This window comes from Molossus molossus, unplaced genomic scaffold, assembly GCF_014108415.1.
Source record: "Molossus molossus isolate mMolMol1 unplaced genomic scaffold, mMolMol1.p scaffold_m16_p_1, whole genome shotgun sequence".
NCBI lineage: Eukaryota > Metazoa > Chordata > Mammalia > Chiroptera > Molossidae > Molossus > Molossus molossus.
The window spans coordinates 52,333,442-52,355,587 of record NW_023425344.1 but is presented as its reverse complement, the minus strand read 5'-3'; the positions used below and the strand labels follow the sequence as shown (position 1 = coordinate 52,355,587).

The following is a 22,146-nucleotide window of genomic DNA, read 5'->3' as shown; positions in this document are numbered from 1 at the left end:
GGAAATCTAGGAACTTGACATTGCGAAAACCCCACAGACATCACTTTAACATGGGGTCAAGTCATAGGAGGAGCTTGAATTCAGTTTTAAGTGGATTGAGGAGAAGCCATGGAAGGCCTCTCTGTGTTGTAAAGAATAGATTGGAGAGGTTTAGGAACAATGAAGGCAAGCCAACTGAAAATTAATTGTAGGTGTTTAGGTAACAGATGATGGTGGACGGGGCAGTGGTGATTGCAATTACAAGGGAGGATCTGTGGTACAATCAATAGAATTTGCCAGCAGATTAGACGGGACTGAGGGACAGGGAGGAATCCCCCACAATTTACACTTTTCTGGCTTGAACCCTGCTGGATGATGGTGCCATTTGCGTAGATGGAGGGATCTATGAAAAAAACCACAGAGTGTATGGAATAAAAGTTAGTGATAAAATCTTTGAAGGTGTTCAAAATCATCTAGTTTCAAAGAATGATTTAATGCTGCTAAGGATGAAGACTTAAACTGTTGCCAATTAACATTTAGCCTTTGCTGTCTGCCTGGTCCTGTGCTAAATGCTTTACATGAATTATGTAATAATCCTCAACTTTGACATATGTTCATGTTTAGTCCCAGTTCATAAATGAGGAGATGGAGATTTAGAGAAGTCAGGCAACTTTCCCAGTCAGACAGCACGGCCAGGCCGTGAGCCCACATCTCTACCTTCAGAGCCCCATGCTCACCCCCCGCCCCCCCCCGCCCGGGCGGTACTGCCCTTGTCTGTCCCTTGCCAAGTAAAACTCGGGTGTCTTTCCTTTACCTTTTACTGTGTACTGTGAGAATACCATCCAAGTCATTGAAATGAGAATTCAGTTACATGCCTGACTGAATCAAAATCAACTCGCAGTCCAGTTTAAAATTCTACCGGCGATGAAGCAGATTTTGTGGTTAAGAGGCTGGGCTGTTTTCCTTCAGTGTGCCAGATGGTCCCTGTCACCAACACTTCCCTGTCTGTGGCAGGTTATCCTTGTCATTTGCTAAGATCTGTGAAGTGATCTGGGTCTGTTGTGCCTATTAAAATTTTCAGTGCCTTGCAGAGAATTGAGTCTGTGCCTTAATCTCAGCATTTACCAAGCAAAAAGAAAACAATTTATGTAAAAGAATATTTCCTAGTATGAAAAACTACCCTGTCACTTCCAAGTAGTCATGAATAAGTAAGAGAGAACAAGCTCATCAATTCTTTTGTCTATTGACATTGGCTACTTAAGATGGATGATGAACTAATAATAACAATAGCAGCAGCATTGTGTTAGCTGGACATGGCAGGCTTCACTACCTGGTATTTTAAAAAATTCCACAGAAAATTAATAAAAAAATAAGTAAAAATAAAAGTGCCACAGAAGTACTCTGGCCCTAACTAAGCATTAGTTGACTTATTCAAGAGTCAGCAAATACGTGCGGTGACTGGTTACTTAGTGATGAGTACATCGCAAGGCTGCTTTTGATTTCTTAACTAATGTCTCTGAAGGCGATGAGTGCGGCTGACTGCAAGGCAGATTTATCTGGGGAGTAGCTATGTTTAGGCAACCTAAGCAAAGTAGGTAGCAGTTTCTATTTTGGGTCATTATTGTTCATCCATTTCTTACATTTGTGTTCACACTGTCCTCTCGTCATCGATTCACCTGGCATATAAACCCTCTCCCTGACCAAGTCTTGTTAGATTCTGGACAGGCAAAAATTAATAACACAGTATTTAGCTCCTTTCCATGAGAAGCCAATTCTAGCAGGTGAAGTAAACAACTCAGCAAATAATAATAAGATGTATTCGCGTCTTCAGAAGATTCAGCCACAAAGTAAGTGTTAATTGAAAAGGAGGGGTATGGTTTGGCAGATAATGCCAGTGGCAGATGAAGTCTTCAGCGAGAACATGCTATTTGAGTTGTATTTTAGAGAATGAGTTGGCATCTCCCTGTTAGAAAAAAGGGCATCTGGGAAGGTAGGGAACAGATTATGAAAAGACATTAAAAGTGATAGGTTTTGGACCCACTGGAATTTTGTCTGTAGGTGAACTGGAAGGGCAGTTGGGGGAGTGGACAGAGCAGCTAAGGCTACCTTTAGAAAAACATGGGCGTTTCGCTGTGCTAAGGAAGAGTCATAACGTGCTTTAAATTAAGAAGATCAGTGACTTGATCAGTTTGTGTTTTAGAAAGAGAGTTCTGGGTGCATTCGTATGATTTGGAAGAAAAGAGTCCATTAGACACCGTGCTGTGAGCACAGACACACAGCATTTGTGTGCCAGCATTAGGGATAGACCACATTCTGTCTGGCTCCCGACTCCTGTGGTTTACACTACCCCTCCCTGCCTCAGCAAACTCGCTTACTTTCCCCAGCGTGGACCGAACACACCAGGTCACAGAGACAGGTTGGAGGAAGCACGAGTCAGTTCAGCCACCCGTTCTACAAACATGCACCCCTTCCCTGGAAAATCCGGGACTCCGTCCTCCGAGAAGAGAGTCCCCACATCACAGGTTACATTAACAACTCGACGTCCACGGTGCTGCTGCCGCAGAGGTCGCTTTGATTTTTACTGCAGCATCTCAGTTTCCTCCCTCCCCTTTGATTCTGAGCCCCAAATTCCTTTTCTGACATTCACTCATTTTTCCTTTTTGATGCTACAAATAATCAGACTGACCTTATCCTTCCCAGATTTAGCCTATCTTTTATTCTCCCAGGGTCCTAAAACACAGAAAAGCCTTTTTGCTTGCTGAGGAAGTCATGTTTCTCATTCTTGAGAAAAGAATCAGTTCTACCTGAGCTTTGGTAGGTCCCACTGTTCGAAAGGCCCGAAGAGTTTGTAAGGTCTTGCAGCTGACTTGCCTATTCTTGATCCACCCAAAGCTCCTTTGATGCTTTAAAGGAGTAAAAGCGTAATTAATATAAAAGGACAGACTCATGCTTGTTTTTGTTTTTTCTTTACTGATTTTAGAGAGAGCAGAAGGGAGAGGGAGAGAGAGATAGAAACATCGATGGGAGAGAACATTGATTGGTTGCCTCCTGTATGCCCCACACTGGGGATCTGGCCCACAACCGAGACCTGTGCCCTGACCAGGAATTGAACTGGCGACCTCTTGGTGCATGGGTTGACACTCAACAACAACCACACTGGCTGGGCTGGACTCCTGTTTTTTTAAAACAATCATCTGACCATTATAATCTGCCCTTCTGGAGAACCGCTGAAATAGGCGTGAACTACCCAAATAAATGCAAACATTTGCTGCAGTTTTAACGGGTTGATTTCAGCTGATTTGGATGGCTGCTTGGCTGCTGGATGCAGGGGTGCACAGGAGGGCATAAGGCTCAGAGATCACAGGGCTTGGAAATGCATTGACTGTAGTACCTGAGGGACAGGAAGAAGTCAAGGATGATTTAGTCTTTAAATGTGACAGAATATTTGGAAAAGACTATATTTTAGGGAGAAGGCTTTGAGATATTTAGTTATACTTCCAAATAGATGCTACTGGAGTTGAACAGATAGCTCTGGAGCATGAGAGGTAGATCGGTGTCGGGTACAGAAACACTAGGAACTTGTCAGCCTATTGAAGTGGATGGAACATTGCAGGGAAGGAATGCGAGACGAGAAGAGGATCAGAAACAATGAGAAACTGAAATGTAAGGACCAGGCAAAAAAAAACGGTAAGTGAATATTGCTAAAAATAAATTAATTAATAAATTAAAATAAACCCAATAATATCATTGAAGAACATAGTGGTAAACTACTGAATCCTGCAAAACATTGTACGCGGGTTCTTTTTTTATGATGAAGGAAAATTGAGACTATTAATAAAGGAGGAAAAGAAACACCAAGAAAGAGAGAGATTGAATAAGGGACACGGAGTTGAAACTTTGGAGCAAATGTCTTTAGGGAAGTTGGAAGGAGCCATAGAAGAAGGTAGAAACTTAGCACTTTCACTGTGACAGAAAGAAAAAGGGCAAGGCAGTGATGGAGAACAGGGATTGGCGTCACACAGACTTACTGGAGTTCTGGCTGTGCCAGTTATCTGGGGCAACGTCATGGAACTTCTCTGGGTCTGTCTCTTCCTAAAGTGGGGAGAAAGAGGTCTCTGTAGGGCTCTGAGCTTTCATAATGTATATTCGTACCGTACACCTGCTGTGCCCTCTGCCTGAGCTGCTCATTCTCAGACGGGCACAGACCGTCCCTTTCCTGTGCATGGGTCTCCTGCTCTGGCAGCTCAGGCACCTTCTTCCTCAACCTCCGGTCCCCTGTCTCGTCACTCAGATTTGTTTTCTTCCATCTGAAATGACCTTAAACTGCATGCCTTTTTGTATTCATTTTCCCCATGCTCATAGCCTGTTTTACCCCTTAGAATAGATTCATGATAAGATCGGACTCAAACTCATTTGTTCTTCCATTCCCCACCCTTAGGGCAATTGCATACATGGCACCTGTCCAGCCAATATTTGATAAGATTATTCATAAAAATCAGTTTGAGATTGGGGGTGAGGGAAGAAGAGTTGACAGGTTGGGAGACAACTACCTACTCTGAGTAAAAGGACGAGAGACCACGGGGCTGAGAATCGAAGTGAGTATGTGGTTGAAACTTCTAGCTCTACAGGAGATAGTTGAGGATAGTGATATTTTTCCCAGTTCATTTCAGAATTCTTTTATTTATTCTTACAGCCAGCATTACCTAGGCTATCATATTATTTGTTTGCTTTCAGTTAACCAAGACTTTTTCTAAAAAAAATTATATACATGTACCATTTATTTGTTTCTGTGTGAATAATAATACAAATAGTGGCTAACGGTTTTTGTTTTTATTTTATTATTATTTTTTTTTATCCTCACCCAAGGACATTTTTTGTTCAGGTATAGTGGGAGGGAGAGAGAGGAAGAGAGAGAGTGAGAGAGAGAAACATCGATGTGAAAGGGACACATCGAGTGGCTGCCACCCGCACGACCGACCAGGGCCGGGGACAAACTGCAACCAAGGTACATGCCCTTAGCGGGAACCGAACCTGGGTCTCTCGGGACTGCAGGCAGACGCTCTAACCACTGAGCCAAACCGGCCAGGGCGGTTTTTGTTTTTATATTTGCAAGAGCCAGGCACCATTAAGCACTATACATATATGAGCTCATTTATTCCTCTCAGCAATCTTAGAAGGACAGGACTATAATTATCCCATTTTACAGATGAGAAAACTGAGGCATAGAAACAAGTAACATCCCAAGGTCACATAGCTAAGAGCAAACCCAGGCAGTACGACTGCAGAGCCCTTGCTCTTAACCACTAAGCTATACTGCCTCTCAAGACCTAATCCACTCATCTGCAAGAAAAACGAATGTTAATTCGGTGAAGCCAGACAGAGCTGTTCATCAGCTAGTCAGACAAAGCAGGTCAGATTGTCCTGCCAGGGAAATGTCCTGGGAGAGATTGTCCTGTCCGGGAACAAACCTGGAAGGAATTTTCTTTTCAAGGAAAGGAATACTTGATTTGATTTTACCTTTTTTCTCCCCTCACATCAGTGGCAACCCCTTCCAATTTAAGGTCATCTGAAAACTGAATTAATGTTCTGTTTACTCCTCTCTCAGGTAATTTAATAAGGACTCTGGGCTCAGCCCTGAACACCTCACAGTAAATCTGCCCGTGCTCCACTAGGTTGGCTCACAGGGTGAAAGGATATTCAGTTTTTTGTAGAAAAACCTTGATTTGCATTATGTAGGATCAAATATGTGACTTCTTGGAATGTTTATGGCTAAGGCTTTCTTACAACCCAACTACTGGTGATAAACTTCAGCCCTGTCTTTTCTAGTCTCACTCGGTTGTACCAGTGACGTGCTTTAGTTCCTCTTTATTTTTCCCTGATGTTTTTTGAATACCATTATATTGGTAGTCAAGAAATTCTTACTTATAATAAATTGAATCTATTTTCTCATTCCTTTAACACTTACATTAGGTATGAAAAGAAAGTGACATTTTAGAGCTCTTTTTGTCAATATGATTCCTCACCAGTTTCTTAAACTCAGGGGTAGCAAATCAGTATGGATTATTCTAAAGCAAGATCCTTTGTGCACGGTGACAGCGCGGTGTCCATGGTCTGGGGCAGGGCAGCAGCGCGCTGGAAACACCGGCTGCAGCCAGGCTGCCTAGGTCCATCCTTTGCACTGTCTGCTAACTGTGTGACCTGGGGCAGGTTGCTTGAGTTGCCTGGGCCTCAATTTCTCCCTTTTTTTTTCCCGCGGGGGCTCCATTTCTTTAGATGTAAAATGAAGGTATCTCTAGAGCTGTTGCAGAGAGGACTTGGATTAATAGAAGTATTTAGAACCGTGAGTGGAACCTGGAAAGCTCTATGTAATCTTAGCTGCTGTTTTTGATTGTTGATGATGTTGCTGTTACTTAGGGAAAACAATGCTTTCTTTGTCACTAAGATTGTAAAAATGCTTTCTAAATAAATCCTGCTGTAGTTCATCTTGACAGATTTAAATGGGCAATTCAGTATGTTATGCTTTGTTTTTCTGTATATCATTTATTGATTGTTAAAACTTGTGATTGACTTACAGTCAAGTCAAAGGAGTTTCTTTATGCCTCATAATGTTTCAATCAGATGACACTGAAAAACAGTCTAAATCAAAATGTCTTAAATATATTTCTTTGCTTTCTAGAGCCAAATGAGTCAAGTATTCAAAATTCAGTGCTTTCCTCGGGTTATAGAATATTTTTAAATACTTATTTAATTTTAAGGAAGTTATTTTATTTATATGTAAATATAGGAAAAGGCAGACCCACCCACTGGTATGTAAGTACATTCAGGTGCATTAGTACTTTCCCTAACCCCCTCTACAATGTACATACTGCCATCTGCTGGAAAGAGCTTTTGTACAACCTTTAGACTATTTTGGGGGGGAAAATAGTGTCATTTTTTTGTTGGTTTTTGATAAGTTAAACTACATCTTTTACTCATTTAAAATTAAATACATTTTAAGTATGAGTCTTCATGTCTCTCCGGGAAAACTAGGATGACAGTTTTTCTAGCTCTTTTCTGGTAGATTATGAAAATACACGCACAAACCTTGAAAAGATTCTGCATGGGCAGGTGGAAGAGTGCGAACGCGTTACGCGTTTTGCATCCTGCGGAGGGCAGTTGTGTGGCCTTTCGCTGGATTTGAACAGCCCTGGGTGTAGGCGGAGCAAGTCCAGTTATAACTTGCCAATGAGAAAACAGAGGTTCGGAGGTTAAAGGACTAAGTGAGGTCACTCAAGTTCATCAGTGGCATAGCTGGGACCCAAAGCCAGGTCTTTGAAAAACGAATCCTGAGGTGCTAATTATTTCTCCAACTCTTACCATATCCACTATGTCTCAGAGTATAAAATCTTTGCGTCCTATTACAATAAGGCCTGCCAAGATTAAAAGCAGCCAAATTATTAACTTCATTTTAAAAGTAAATAATGTAATGGAAGCAACTTTTTAAACCTTGAAGGCAAAACAATAAATGATATCCAGTACTTTTCATAATATAGACACCTGATATTTGTTGATTTGCCACATTGAAAGAATACTTTTTTCTTTGTATAAACATATTGCCTTATATTTGATTATTTCTACCCATAAAATTTAGGTATACCCTGTGACAGTTTTATAAATGTGTGCTGACTCAGAACTTTCCATAACTAAATTTGGTTCTGTCAGACCCTATTGTCTAATTAGCTTGGTGTAATGGTGACTTCGGTTAAATAAAACTATTCTTTTGGTGACTGGTAAATTTTTAAAAGTGTCATTCTATTGCAGCAGTTCTCGACCTGTGGGTGGCGACCCTTTTGGGGGTCGAACAACCCTTTCACAAGGGGTCGCCTAAGACTTAACAGTAGCAAGATTACAGTTCTAAAGTAGCAACAAAAATAATGTTATGGTTGGGGGGTCACCACAACATGAGGAACTGTATTAAAGGGTCGCGGCATTAGGAAGGTTGAGAACCACTGTTGTATTGCATCATTTTATAATGTAATATTTCCATGAAATATATTTATATAATGTTGCCATTGACAACATGAATTTTGTTCATTATACGTTTTTGGCACTGAACTGATTTTAAAATTTACCAAATACAAAGGAATTTACTGATTTAGGGGGATTATATGTACATCATTCTAACTCAACCATCACAAGCTATATGCCATTATCACCACCATTTGTTAATTTTATGGCCCTAGGATTTGCTGATGTTGACTTTTCCTGTAATGTTTAAAAGTGTGGTTATCACGGCTGTTCTTCAGTGGATCGGCTCCTCCCTCGCCTCCATCACCTCTGTCCCAGAAATTAATTCACTTTTTAAATCCTAACTACTTTCCTTTAGTTTTCATTTGTGTTGTTTTCCCATTTTGTGTATGTACTAACATTGCTTTCAACCTTTTTTTTTTTCCACATTGACTGCATTTACATCACAGTTATGTGAAGCTTTGTATGTGTTGAGTGAAGCCATGTTGCTAATTCAAAACAGCTACCTTTCAAAAAGTCTCTTGGAATATTCACGAGTCTCTGAATGAATATTACTGGCCTATACTATTAGGACTTCCTTATTAGATAATTAATCCAGAAGAAGAGGGGGTGTTCCATTCTTAGTTGGGCAGTATGAGGTATGGGGCAAGATGAGAGAATCTGCCCATGACCCAAAAATGTCATAAGAAACCACTTTTTTGTCCAGCATTCACTTTTTCCTTGTATTTACTTTAAATCTGCCCCTTAAATAGTGTTAACTCATGGTTTTTAGATTTATTTTATGTAGATACACAGAATAAATTGATCCCCTTTTCCGTATGGCTGCTATTAAATCTTCTTTCTAGGGTTTTCTTTTCTACTTCCTACATTTTAATGTTCCTGTCACATTGTTTTGAGCAGTTTGTTTGCATGAGTCTAGTATTTTCATTCTTACCTCTCCCTGTGAGATTGTGTTCTTATTATGTCCTTTGGGTTGAAGCTCAGAAAGTTGAAGACCACAAGTTGTGAGGGGTTGAACCAAGATGTCAACTGAGAGCATCGCTGTCTGGTGTCAGGCGCTTAGCCACGGTGTCTCCATGGGCCTTCTTCATGTGACACATTCTCTGGGTTCCTTGCTCTTTGGATACATTTGCATTTGGCAATACCTCTTATATGGCAGCACAGACAAAAGGGACTCAGTAGTTCAGGGGTACTCTGTCCTGCAGTGGGACAACTTGGGGATGACCTATCTACCTGGACACCTGGTTGCATTTTTTTTTTTCATTCCTTGGCTTATCTTCAACAGGTATAAATCTGGTGTGCCATTCTGTTTGTGTGTGTATTTGTAAAAGAATGTGTCTATAAGTATGCATTTTTCCACTTGAAAGGATTCTACATCTTTTCTTACACTTTGTCACCCTTAGTATGTACTAGCTTTGTCACGTTTTTTCCCTCCATTTTAGGTGTTTTTCTCCTTTTTTGTTCTATGTATAAATTCAGTAAGAATGTCTTTAATCTAAGGCATTAGTTTTCTGCAAGGTGTTCTATGCAGTCCCATTAGAATCTTGAAACATTTCATTTGAGATTTCTTGGTCTGTATCTTATCTTGGTCAGTATGGCATTTCACAATTTTATGATTCATGAGTTTCTTTCTTTCTTTTTTTTTTTTTTTTTTTTTTTTAGAGCATTCTACCATTCTTGAGTTATATTTCTTTTTAAAGCCCCTTTCTATGAGAATGCCTATCTTTTCTCTGTACGTTTTTAATTTACTCTGCTTACTGTCCAAACCTCCTGGATCTCCAGTGGAATTGCAGTTGGTTTCCCTTTCTCTTTTAGGTATTGTGACAAATGTCGGGTCCCTGTTCTGGGGGACAGCTAACTTTGTGACCTAGCTGGATAGTTCCCCTTTCCCATCCCTGCTGGCATCTGTGAACTTCCTGAGCGCCCCTCATCACACTTGTTTGCACTGCGTTCCACAGAAAACACAGTGACAGTCCATTTCGCACTCACATCTGCCAGCAACTTACTGTGTTTCTGTGTGTCAGTTAATAGCCACAGTCTTCATCTTCCTCATTTGTATAAAATTATCTTGGACTCTGACCTCTGAGGTTGCTTAAATTCTAATATCTATGATTTTACAGTGTACCAAATCACTTTTAGAAATTTCAACATAACTTTAAATATTAAATAAAAGCAGTTACTCAACTTTGCTCTTCTGAGCTCTCTGCAAGCTGACACTCATCTGATACGCACTCCTACAATCCTGTTAGTAATTCAAATATGGAAGGACTTCTAAATAATCATTGCCCAGGTACCCCACTCCTGAGGGGGGTGGGCATTGAGAGGGCCTCGTCCCTGAACACTGGCTCTCCTTCCAGGGGCTCTCTCAACTGGACATACCAGCCTGCTAGTACATGGGCATCCTGGCAGGCAAATGCCCAGTCTGTTTTCCTCCACGTGGCTGCTGCCACTCAAGCTAGCAGACGCTACACCAGAGTCTCCCTCTAGTGGTTGCTTTTGGTAAATACTATACGTGGATTCTAGCGCATGTTGACTCTATAGTAGTTTAACGAGGCTCTTTTAAAGCATATTTTCTATGTTCGTGATACTATGGAGTTTACAAACTCAGTAATTCTCATATCTGAAAATTATCCCAAAGCTAAAGGTGACGGTATATAACAGTTCAGTATTTTTTTAAACTAATTTTTTTAAAGCGATTTGACTTCAGTACTTGTGATTACATGGCTGAGCCCTTAATTTGTGCACATTTCACAAAATCCTGCGTGTTGCCTTTCTTTTAGTAAGTGTCTGCTTTGTTCTAGGTGAATGAAATCTACCACGACGAGTCCCTTGGAGTGCATATAAATGTGGTGCTGGTGCGCATGGTCATGCTGGGCTACGCGAAGGTAAGCTGTCCGGACCTCTGTGAGCTGGGGCCTTCAGGACTGAGTTAGCGAGCAGATTACATAGTTGAAGGCACAGCCAACATATGGCATAGACAGGTCTCACGGACACCTCGGTTGCCGCAGTGAGTGGAGATCTCCACTTTTGAGCAGATAGTGAACGGTTTGGGGCTGGTACCATTCCCCTTGTTTACCTCTGTAGTGGAGTAGTAGACAGTTATCCTGGCATTGAGCATGACAACATGGGTGAAAAGTAATGGATACCATTGTGAGGAAAGAGAATTTCCTCTGTCTCATTGTTATTATAAATTTATGATTCGTTTATTCATTCAAAACATATATATTGAGTGTGTGTGTCTCAGATGTGTTCTAGGTGCTTCAAATATATCAGTGAAGAACAATAACAAAGATCCTTGCCCTCACATGATTTGTTAAAAATAATAGTTTAGGTCTTTCCACTTAAGAAAAATGAAGCACACAAATGAATATGTTCATTTAGAAGAGTTTTAGAATGTATGCGTATATGCATGTACACAGACAGTAGGATGAAATAATTGCTCCCTTTGGGGAGAAAACCGGGAAAGTGACTAACTTGGCAGTTTTCTTGATGTTTAAAATTATATGCCCCCTCCCCTAATTAAATTCTTCTGATTATGAAATAGTAATGAAATTATATATTTAGCACATAGAAAGAAATCCACGTGCCTGCATTAAGTATTTAACATCCACTTATTTTCCGATAAGGGGGTGTCATTGATCTTTAGGTGATCCCATCAACCTGACCAATTGTCAACAACACTGAATACCAGTCAACTCCAACTGGAGATGTTAACAGCCTTCATTGGTTGTTAAATCATTCACTTGGAGAAGCATGTGATGAGCATATCACAAACCAAGCTAATTTTGTTAAGAATGTAAACACTGATAATAACATTTACTGAAATTTAACAAAACCCTCAGCCTGTCCGCCAAGTAGGGACTAATTTGGGGTTGCAAGTTCAATTTCTCATTCCAGAAGAGCTACTCTGGGCAGTGTGGCCCCTGGGTTCTTGAAGGACGGGCTCTTTCCCTCTGAACTTTTATCTCCTGACATAATGTGATAGCAGCAACATTTCAGTCCATCTGTTGGAACTGCAAGATAAAGGTCAACCCCTTTTTTAACAGTGCAAGCTTTATAGCATTTGACTGCTCCCCATACACTAAGATTTGACCAGCTTTGCCAGCTCATTCTCCCCACACGTTGATTAATTCTGGACCCAAAAAAAATCTCAACTAAAGATCTTTCACTTTATCAGCTCTGGATAAAAGTCTCATGCCAGAATCTTTCCCTATTTTTATTCTTAATACCTATGAAACTAAAAATCTAAGCTGGATTAGGAATGATTTAGACTACTAGAGTTCTTAACCGAACGACTAACATTGAGTTGCCTCAGAATCGCAAATCTCAGCATCACATATTCCCATATATGGTGCCAGTCACTTTTCACACAGGTAATATTATCATAAAGATAGCCTTCATGAGCATTTAGAATTCCAAACTTAGATATCTAAATAAGCCCCAAATAATATTATTGAACATTATTTAAATGCTATAATCCCAAGTGTTAACTTCAGCTGAAGTTAACATTTGAGCAAATGCTATGTATGTCTTCAACATATTGTTCCCTGTCAGTCCATCAGCCTCATAGAAAGGGGAAACCCATCCAGAAGCTTGGAGAATGTGTGTCGCTGGGCTTGCCAACAACAAAAATCCGATCCCAACCACTCTGAACACCATGATCATGCCATTTTCTTAACCAGGCAAGACTTTGGACCTGCTGGAATGCAAGGTATTTCCATTCATATGTAGAAGAGGAATTTAAGGGCATGACTTTGCAAAAGTAATCCTAAATTAAGGAGTCTGTTCAAATGTTCCTGTCTCTACCTCCCTCCTCTTTCCACCATGCATCAACCAAGCAAACATTTTCTTTCTGTTGCTTCCAGTGACTTCTCCGGAATTCTCCATGTTCAATGTCACTTATGTACTCTGATAAATTCTGCTTGCCCTTAACATAATGACTGTGCATTTGGGGTATGGAGGAGATGCTGTAAAACACTGTGTGATCCCCACGAAGTGTTGGAGTGGGAAAGAGAGGCCATGAGAAATGACTGCTGCCAGAGACTTCTCTTCCGAGCCAGTTTACATCGATCTAATACGTTCTGATGTAGGCTTTGGGAAAAGTCGGCTGATGATTTTCTTTTCAATGTTGATGGAATTTCTGGCTCCCTTCATCGGTACCCTGATAGGAAGGACCATTCACTGAAGCAGAAAGACAAGGCTTAGTTGGTGGGCAGAACAGCATGGTGACCCCAGGCAGTTCCTTCCCTCAGGAAAGGAGAAAATGCAGACCCAGTGAATCTTTTCAGAGACCGTTACCTGCGGCTTTCCCAAGAGAATGTGGCACAATGCTAGCGGGAAATAATACTGCCTCTGTTTCCTGAAAAGCTTTTTTCCCCCTAGGCAAGGGTCCAGGAGTAATTCTTAACGGGTTTTCTCATCAAATGAAAATAAAAGTAATTGTTATTCTCTACAGGATACGCTCCAGTCACAGGCATGTGTCATCCAGTGAGAAGCTGTACCCTGAATCATGAGGATGGTTTTTCATCTGCTTTTGTAGTAGCCCATGAAACCGGCCATGTGTAAGTCACTGTTGACAGCTAGGAAGCCAAAAAAGGTCTTTCTTTCCTGCCTCTCAGCATTGTTCGCACTGCGGGCAGAGTGCATGCCAGCATGCAGCTCGGTCCTTGCCAAGTGTGAGGAGCGGGAAGCACTGGAGAGGTCATGCACTGAAACCAGATCGGTGGCCGCAGCCTGCAGACACCTGCCCTTTCCATACTGTGAAATAGGAACAGCACTGGCCAGTTCTCCATTCCACAGTACCTGCGACTCCTCCACAGAAGCCATGTTAACTAAAAAAAAAAAAAAAAAATCTTTCCCTGTACAGTAAATCCTCACTTAACATCATCAATAGGTTCTGTAATTTTAAGCTTAACGACAACAATGAAGTCAGTTTTACCATAAGCTAATGGACATAAACCGGAGTTAAGCTTCTACAGCCTTCCATCAGCATTATAAGGAAACGACATCCACCAGAATGACACTATTTGAAGTCCTACTGAATTTATTTTTAAAACAGAAACTAGCCCTGGCCGGTTTGGCTCAGCGGTTAGAGCGTCGGCCTGCGGTCCAGAGAGACCCGGGTTCGGTTCCCGCTAAGGGCATGTACTTCGGTTGCAGTTTGTCCCCGGCCCTGGTTGGTCGTGCGGGTGGCAGCCACTCGATGTGTCCCTTCACGTCGATGTTTCTCTCTCTCTCTCCCTTCCTCTCTCTCCCTCCCACTCTATCTGTACAAAAAATGGAAAAATGTCCTCGGGTGAGGATAAAAAACAAACAAGTAAAACAGAAACTAGGCAGAAGCCCTGGGCCCTGCGCCTCACCAGCACGGTGTCCCTTTGTGTTCCAGGCTGGGAATGGAGCATGATGGACAAGGCAACAGGTGCGGCGACGAGACTGCCATGGGGAGCGTCATGGCGCCCTTGGTGCAAGCGGCGTTCCATCGGTACCACTGGTCCCGGTGCAGTGGCCAAGAATTGAAGAGATACATTCAGTATGTCCCTTTCTGCATGTCATGAGCACGTGTACATTATAGCAGAAAGACAGATGACGCTGACTCTTAGGATCTTGCTTATAACAAAAGTCCCAGTGAATGAAAACTGTTGTTCACAGTAAACATTTTCTTAGGACTCAGAGTTTTTGGCACAATGAAATCCATAATATAAATCAATGTTTTAAACCATAAGCCTAGAATTCAAATTATTTTTTAATTGTGATTTTTTTATAAATTCTTTATGGAATCTTTGACTAAAGGTCAGATTTGAGTTGAGGATGAAGAGAGGATGATCCTGTGATGACTTCATAGTGTACCACCTATACCCACCTAAACCTGGGTATCAGAATCTGCTCTGCCACTGGCAGGAGCTCAGAACGGGACACCAATAAGGCTGTCCCTCTTATACTGTGTCCCTAAGTCATGCTTGGCTTCTTTTTCTGGGATGAATAAGGGTGAAAGGTCTTTTTAAAAAATGAAACTAAAACCAAAAACTTTGAAGACATGCTTTTGTGACCTTGCTCTGTGATCTAATGAAATCCCAGAGTATGTAACCTAAGGATACTTTTTTTCATTAGGACAAGATAGAAGAATGAACATTTAACCACATGCGATGTTTTCCTTCCTACAGTTCCTATGACTGTCTCCTTGATGACCCTTTTGACCACGATTGGCCCAAACTCCCAGAACTTCCAGGAATCAATTATTCTATGGATGAGCAATGTCGTTTTGACTTTGGGGTTGGTTATAAAATGTGCACTGCGGTATGTTTCTCAGTCAATTTAGGTCTTGCATCTTGAACTCTATTTGCATAGCTCCTGTTTGGTGAGCTTTACAGACTCACTGGTATGAGAATAATAATTACTTCCAATGATTTTTTGTTTGCCATCTCACTACTTGTTAAAGCTAAGTGCTTTAAGTATACTTAAATACTGTCTTATTTAATCCTTGTGATAGACTAGGTGGAAGTTGGTATACTTTTGTTTTACAGGTGAAAAGAAAGATTTGCAGAGTTTAAGCAGCTTTCTTAACTCACACATCTGGAAAATAAGAGAGCTGGTTATTGAGACCAAGGTTGTCCAGCTCCAGACTTTATGCTCTGTTGCTTGCTCCCTTGGTTTTGGTGACCTTCAGAGATGGCATTTAAGCCTTAGATAGGTTGCTTTTCATTAGCTTGTTGGTGAGGATACCATGTATCAGTGAGCATGGGGAAGGGTGGCACTGGTTTGTTCTCACACAAGAATCACATGGCAGAGCGTGGAGTCAGGGATATGGGCTTCATGGTCAGACTGGTGGGTCATGAGGACACTCCCTAGATGTATGATTTCGAGCACCTTCTTGAGTCTCTCTGTTTGGTTTCTTCATGTGTCAAATGTGGATAATGATAGTGGTTATCCCATAGAATTGATGCTCAGGGTTCAATTTGTAACTAAATGTAACCAAAGTGCCTAGCACAGTGTGGGCTCGTAGTACCTGCTCAGTGGACTCCAGTAGAGCTAGTCTTCCATGTGGCTGTTTAGATTAGAGGTATGTTCCATTACATTTCCATTCTGAGCTTTTGTAGTTCATTAGAAAAAAAAATGGCTTATTATAGGTTGGAGCAAACTTTATGTGTTAAAGCCAGAAAAATGTGTCTCATGGTACTGAAAAGAGTCAAACTGCTGTTTCAAATCTTCCATCTGCTGATGGCTGCAGCCATTGGGACTGTCTGTAAACTGTACATTGTCAGCTCCGAATGACCTGCATTTGTGTTTTGACCGGAAAATTCTAAAGCTTGTGCTCAGGATGGTGGGAATGTACAGTTTCTGCATTAAGTAATAGGAGTTAAAACAAAAAGCCCAGGTCCAAAATGAGTTCTAATTAAGAAAAAGCTCTGACCCCAGTCTGCATATAATTAGTGGTGTAGGCAACGACATGTGTGTAAATTGGTGTTTGATTTTTTTTTTAATCTATCTGAAGAATGGGAAATGGTTACAGTGCGAAGGAGTGCAGGCCAGGAAGAGCACACTCAGGTGTGCTGACACGTAGATTTGGATATTACAGTGTGATGTTTTAGGAAAATAAAAAGCAGTTTTAGATTGAGAAAATGAAGATTCTAGCCGGGCTCTGGTACTGTCTTACTTGTAACTGTAAGTAGAGCCTTACCTGGTAACCTAGATCTCTCAGCCATGGGTTGTGGTGAGGCCCAAATACATGGAAAGTACTTCATGAACTACATGAAGATTGTCATAGTTTGTTACACCTGGAATACGTTATCTTACATAGAAAGTCTGACAGATATATTCTACTGTTAGCTCACTAGGATGGGCGGTTTTATTTTTTATATTTGACTGGTTCATACTTACAGTGAAGAGAAGCCATGTTGGTAGCTTGAGAGCTGGAAAACCCATTATAATAAGTTTTCATATTTAAAATGTTCATAATAACGACTCTTAAAAATCCCAATATTGTCTATTTGAAAAACCAGAAAATATTTTGTCATGCAAAAATATTACCAGTCAACTAGAGACTCCTAGATAAACCATTGTTTGTCACTGTTATTTTAGAAAAGTAGAATAAAAATATTCTCTATTTGGAATTCTTAGGCAGAATTTTTTTCTCCACACACCACAACTTGGACCATTCACTGAAAGTAAAATAGAAGTGACTGTTGCATGTCATACCACCTGCATTTCACCAAGATTTTGATTCTCTCTCTTCCAGTTCCGAACCTTTGACCCATGTAAACAGCTGTGGTGTAGCCATCCTGATAACCCTTACTTTTGTAAGACTAAAAAGGGACCCCCACTTGATGGGACTGAATGTGCGGCTGGAAAAGTGAGTCTGTCCCACGAAGATTCAATCACCTTTACAAGTCTGGAAAATGATTAACATAGTTGTCTTGTCATTTTTATGAGTACCATAGCATGGGAGGTATCACTGTGGTAATGTACTAACACTGTCTAGTAGTTTTCAACGACTGCTCTAACAAATTACCACAAGCTTGGTGGCTTAAAACAACAGAAATGTATTTTCTCACAGTTCTGGATGCCAGAAGTCCAAAACCCGTGTCACAGAGCCAAAATCAGTGTGTGGGCAGCACCCTCCTTTCTCTAGGATCTGTGATGGGGAGTCTGTTCTTGCCTCTCCCAGCTTCTAGTGGCTGCCCATACTTCTTGACTTACGGCTGCACCACTCCAACCTCTGACCTCATGACCACATTGCTCCTGTCTCTTCTGTGTGCTGATGTCCTTCTACCCCTCTCTTATGAGGATATACATGGCAGTCAGGGCCCACCTGGGTAATCCAGGAGAACTTCTCTTCAAAATCCTTAATTCAATCACATCTGCAAAGACTGTTTTCCAAATACGCTAACTTTGACCGATTCTAGACCTGACGTCTTTGGGACCACTACTCAGCCCACTACGGATAGACCAGGAAGCAGCGGCTCAGCAGGATATCTGGGACCCTGTCCATGGGAATTGATTTACTTGCTGACCTCCCACTCCTTGTGGAAGTTGTCTAGAAATCAAGTCTTGTGAATTTATGCAGATTTGGCCTTGCTCCTTGGGGAAAGATGCCCAGAGGTTTTAAATCTCAAATGGTGGAGTTAGGATTAAATGCTCAGAAACTGGCCAAGTGCCAAGCTGCCCAAGTCCTAAGGGGAAAGAGCACCATCCCCAAACTGAGGCATGTTAAGAATGCAGGTTTAAGTGCCTTGACTTGTTTGGAAATAAGATATTGTAGACAGGAGCAAAAGCTGGCAAATAAGATTTGTGTAGCTTTTAGTTCTTTTAATGCCCTTTAAAGCTCAATTTCAAATGTACATAAACTGTACTTGCAATTAGGATTACAAAAATAATAATAATAATACCTGCCACTATTCACGTTTAACCCTTTTTTATTGTTGAATTTTTTAGAGAGAGAGGGGGGAAGGGAGAGATAGAAACATCGATGTGCGAGAAACGTTCATCAGCCGCCTCCTGCACGCCCCACACTGGGGATCAAGCCCACAACCCGGGCATGTGCCCTGACCGGGAATCGAACCAGGACCTCTCAGTCCATGGGACTACAATCAACCCACTGAGCCACGCTGGCTGGGCCGTGTTTAAACCTTTTTAGGCACTATGCTAAACATATTACATATAGTGTGCCGCTGTGGGAAATTTTAGTATTACAAACTTTTGACTAAAAAATAAGAGCAGACAGGGCGAGGAGGGTGGGAAAGGGGGTATCAGTAGGGGGAAAAGGAGAAACACCAGTAACAAAAATAAACTAATTAATTAAATTTAAAAAAAGAAAAGAAAGAAAAACAAGAACAACAATGAGTTGATTCATTTTTCTTCATGAAAAAGATATCCTCCAAATCAACTCTGAATATTCAACTTACTGAAACACATTTGTGTTATATTTAAATCTAACAAAGTTGAGTTTTAAGAAGCACTTTTATTGTATGTAGGATAAAAAAGCAAGTCAGAGTGTTGGAAGGGAAGAGAACTAACACCTTTGAGCACCTGCTGTATGCCGGGCACTGTAAGCTAGGAGCCTCTATGCTATCAGGGTTCCAGTAGTTCCCACTGAATTACTTCCTGGTCAGATGGTCTTATATTACTCATGATCCTTTCAGGGCCCAATTTTCCACATTTCCTACTGTGCAAATCAGGTATGCAGATCATTTTGTGATTATGTTTGATACTCACCAGTAAATGTATCATATAAAAACTTGTCAGAATGAATTATTTTCTTTTTTCAATGTTATGCTTAAAAATGTATTTCTAAATTACCCTTTGTATAGGGAACCTTATTGTTATAATTGCTTTGGATCATTTTAAATGCATTTGCTCCTGGTGGTGGGGGGTGGATGCAACCCTTCCACTGGTTCTTGTAGAACAACTTCAGCTTCAGCATGTGTGTGATTTTCATAACTTCCCTTTGTCATTTTCCTAAGTGGTGCTATAAGGGCCATTGCATGTGGAAGAATGCCAATCAACAAAAACAAGATGGCAGTTGGGGGTCATGGACCAAATTTGGCTCCTGTTCCCGGACGTGTGGAACTGGTGTTCGTTTCAGAACACGCCAGTGCAATAATCCAATGTGAGTGTGACCCCTGTGATTCTGGTTACTTTGGGATAAGCCACAAAATGCTTCAATGTAATTTTATCACTATTTCATAAAGTACATGTAAAATACAGAATGTGAAAACTAAGGGTTTAAGTGTCTATGGGGGTAAATCTCCCTTGATCAATTTTGTGAGGAGTCGTCATTGGTGAAGATAAGAGACTTGAGTGAAGATAAGAGATTTTGAAGAAATTGCTGTTCAGGAACATTATGGAGCTGAGCAGGGGAAGCCCTTCACTCTCCTCAGGGGCCTGGGCACTGAGGCCATGAGGTCCGCTGTAAGAAGCACAGGTGTGTCAGGGTGGGAATAGCACCAACCCCAGATACTCGCTCCCTCGGGTTAGCAGGGGGTTGCTTCAGGGCAGGGCAACAAAAAATGATGGAGGAAGAAGGCCAAGGAACTGTTGGGGGAAAGTTATCCATGTATTCATTCAGAGAAAATTAATCGACTCCTCTTGCACACTCAAGAAAATTTATTTTCTAAGGGAAATAAAATAAGCAGAATATTAAACTTAGGACATTCTTTCTTGTCTAGGGTTTAACATGTGAGCAGCCCTGTGTCTCTGGCAGTAGATGGCTCTGAACATGTCTCTTAAAAAGACCGAGAGTCACTTACCTATCTTCACAGGAAGAGATGATGGTGGTATTAGTAGAAGTCACAAAAACAATAAAAACTACAGTAGTCAGAACAGCTAAGTTTCACTACGAGCCACACTCTGTTCTGAGTGTTTTACTGCATTCAGTCTTCTCAATTTTTCTCTAAGGAAGAAAGGATGGGAAGTTGAGGCATATAGCTGTGGTCAAGTCTCTTTGGGTTGCATCTACATGTTTTACGCATCGTAGAATATGTGAATTTCCCAAATCCACATCTATGTTTTTATTTATTTATACACCTTTGCCAGGCATTTAAAATACACTGTTTGAAAAGGCACTTTAAGTTGTGTTTTGAGTCCACCCCCCTCCGCCCCCAGCAGGGAGAGGATGGTGCTTTTGGAAAGGGATTGAAATGAGGAAGTATGAGTTCATTCACTTGGAGCTGGCAGCTCAGACGTGCTGGCTTCCTGCCCTCCCTCGAGCACTGTGTCTACAAGCTTCAACTGCTGGCCCAGAGCCCAAAGGCCTTTTTAAATGTTGTCTTTTCTTTAGGCCCATCAATGGCGGTCAGGATTGTCCGGGTGTTAATTTTGAGTACCAGCTTTGTAATACAGAAGAATGCCAAAAACACTTTGAGGACTTCAGAGCACAGCAGTGCCAGCAGCGTAACTCCCACTTTGAATACCAGAACACCAAGCACCACTGGATGCCATATGAACATCCTGACTGTGAGTAGACGCCTGCTCGGTTCCTGCTGTGGGGATGGTTACTTAGAACGTACGCTTTGTCCACACCAATCCCTTGGACTCCTGATCCATACATGGTAACTTAGAAACCTTGGTGCCTACAGTGGTAAGTCCTGGGTTTCAAAGAATAAAGTTAACATCCTCCTTTCTCTAGAGAGGCGAGAATTGTGGAACAGTTCCTGGCAAGTAGCATTACTGGTATTGATGGAAGTGGGCCGTCCTCTTCCCCAATGGGTGCTGGGGGTGGGTCCTTATGACAACTCGAGAAAAAGAATTTTCTGAGACTTGCACAGGAGGATGAGTGATTTTTATTTATGTGGAATTATATCCCGGGGTTTCCAAAGTCCAAGTTCCCTTAGTCCAGTCCTGGAAGAAGTACAGCTGGGGACTCAGTAGAGCTCTAAGCAAAGCCAGTTTCCAGAGTTTCTGTATCATGTTGGAATTGGGTTCAGTTTAGCATTAGGCTAGTTGCAGTCCGTTAGTCCATGGTGTGGGGTCCACATGGCTGGGGGCCGTGTGTGTGAATGAAGGGAAGCCAATAGAATGCCCCAGGAGAGCCAGGAGCCAAGAGACCAAACTTCTTTGTTTAGGGGATTAACTTTCTCAGATCTTCCCATGCTGGCAGTGGCCATGCCTACTCTGGCCAATGACCTGTTCCCAGGTGTGACTGACAGGCAAGTACCTTCTCTGTTTCACCCCGACTTTACTGGGCATGGGTCCCTTGTCCATCCTGTTCTGTCTCTTTCTCCAGCGATCTGCAGGGGATAGACCTGGGGAGTGTTTAACTGCAGCTTCCTGGCACAACTGCACAAATGGCAGGCCTATACTATTTGGCCTTCCCCCTGCTCCTTTCCTGTTATTTATAACTAGGTTATTTGCAATGGTATCACTACATCCATCACTACCGAAAAGACCAGTTTGGAAAACAAACAAAATGAAAAGCATGGAAGAGATGTTGAGTTTCCTCATTCAGTGGAAATCCCCGTACCAGGAAATGCTTTTGAGATACTGTGATCGGTCCTTTCTGAATAATTAGATGAAAATATAGTTCTTTTACAATGGGGTCAGGAGTGAGAACAAGACCATTATTTAATGACAACAGAAATTTCATAACCTTTTTACATTTGTACGATACACTGGTTTTAAAAAATACACTTGGAAACTCCCTTTTAATGTTTCACTTCGTACCTTTGA

The 22,146-nt window shown here is 41.5% G+C and overlaps 1 protein-coding gene across 2 annotated transcripts in view; it reads left to right on the top strand.

The window, feature by feature from the left end:
* The window catches only part of ADAMTS3 (ADAM metallopeptidase with thrombospondin type 1 motif 3), a 251,188-nt gene that overhangs the window by 201,382 nt on the left and 27,660 nt on the right, over positions 1-22,146 (top strand). For both annotated transcript variants that reach the window (XM_036279182.1, XM_036279194.1), the window contains exons 6-13: positions 10,788-10,871; positions 12,541-12,697; positions 13,442-13,547; positions 14,372-14,515; positions 15,147-15,279; positions 17,219-17,332; positions 19,443-19,588; positions 20,759-20,934. In XM_036279182.1, coding sequence (XP_036135075.1) covers positions 10,788-10,871; positions 12,541-12,697; positions 13,442-13,547; positions 14,372-14,515; positions 15,147-15,279; positions 17,219-17,332; positions 19,443-19,588; positions 20,759-20,934 — 1,060 coding nt within the window. The remainder of the gene's footprint in view (positions 1-10,787; positions 10,872-12,540; positions 12,698-13,441; positions 13,548-14,371; positions 14,516-15,146; positions 15,280-17,218; positions 17,333-19,442; positions 19,589-20,758; positions 20,935-22,146) is intronic.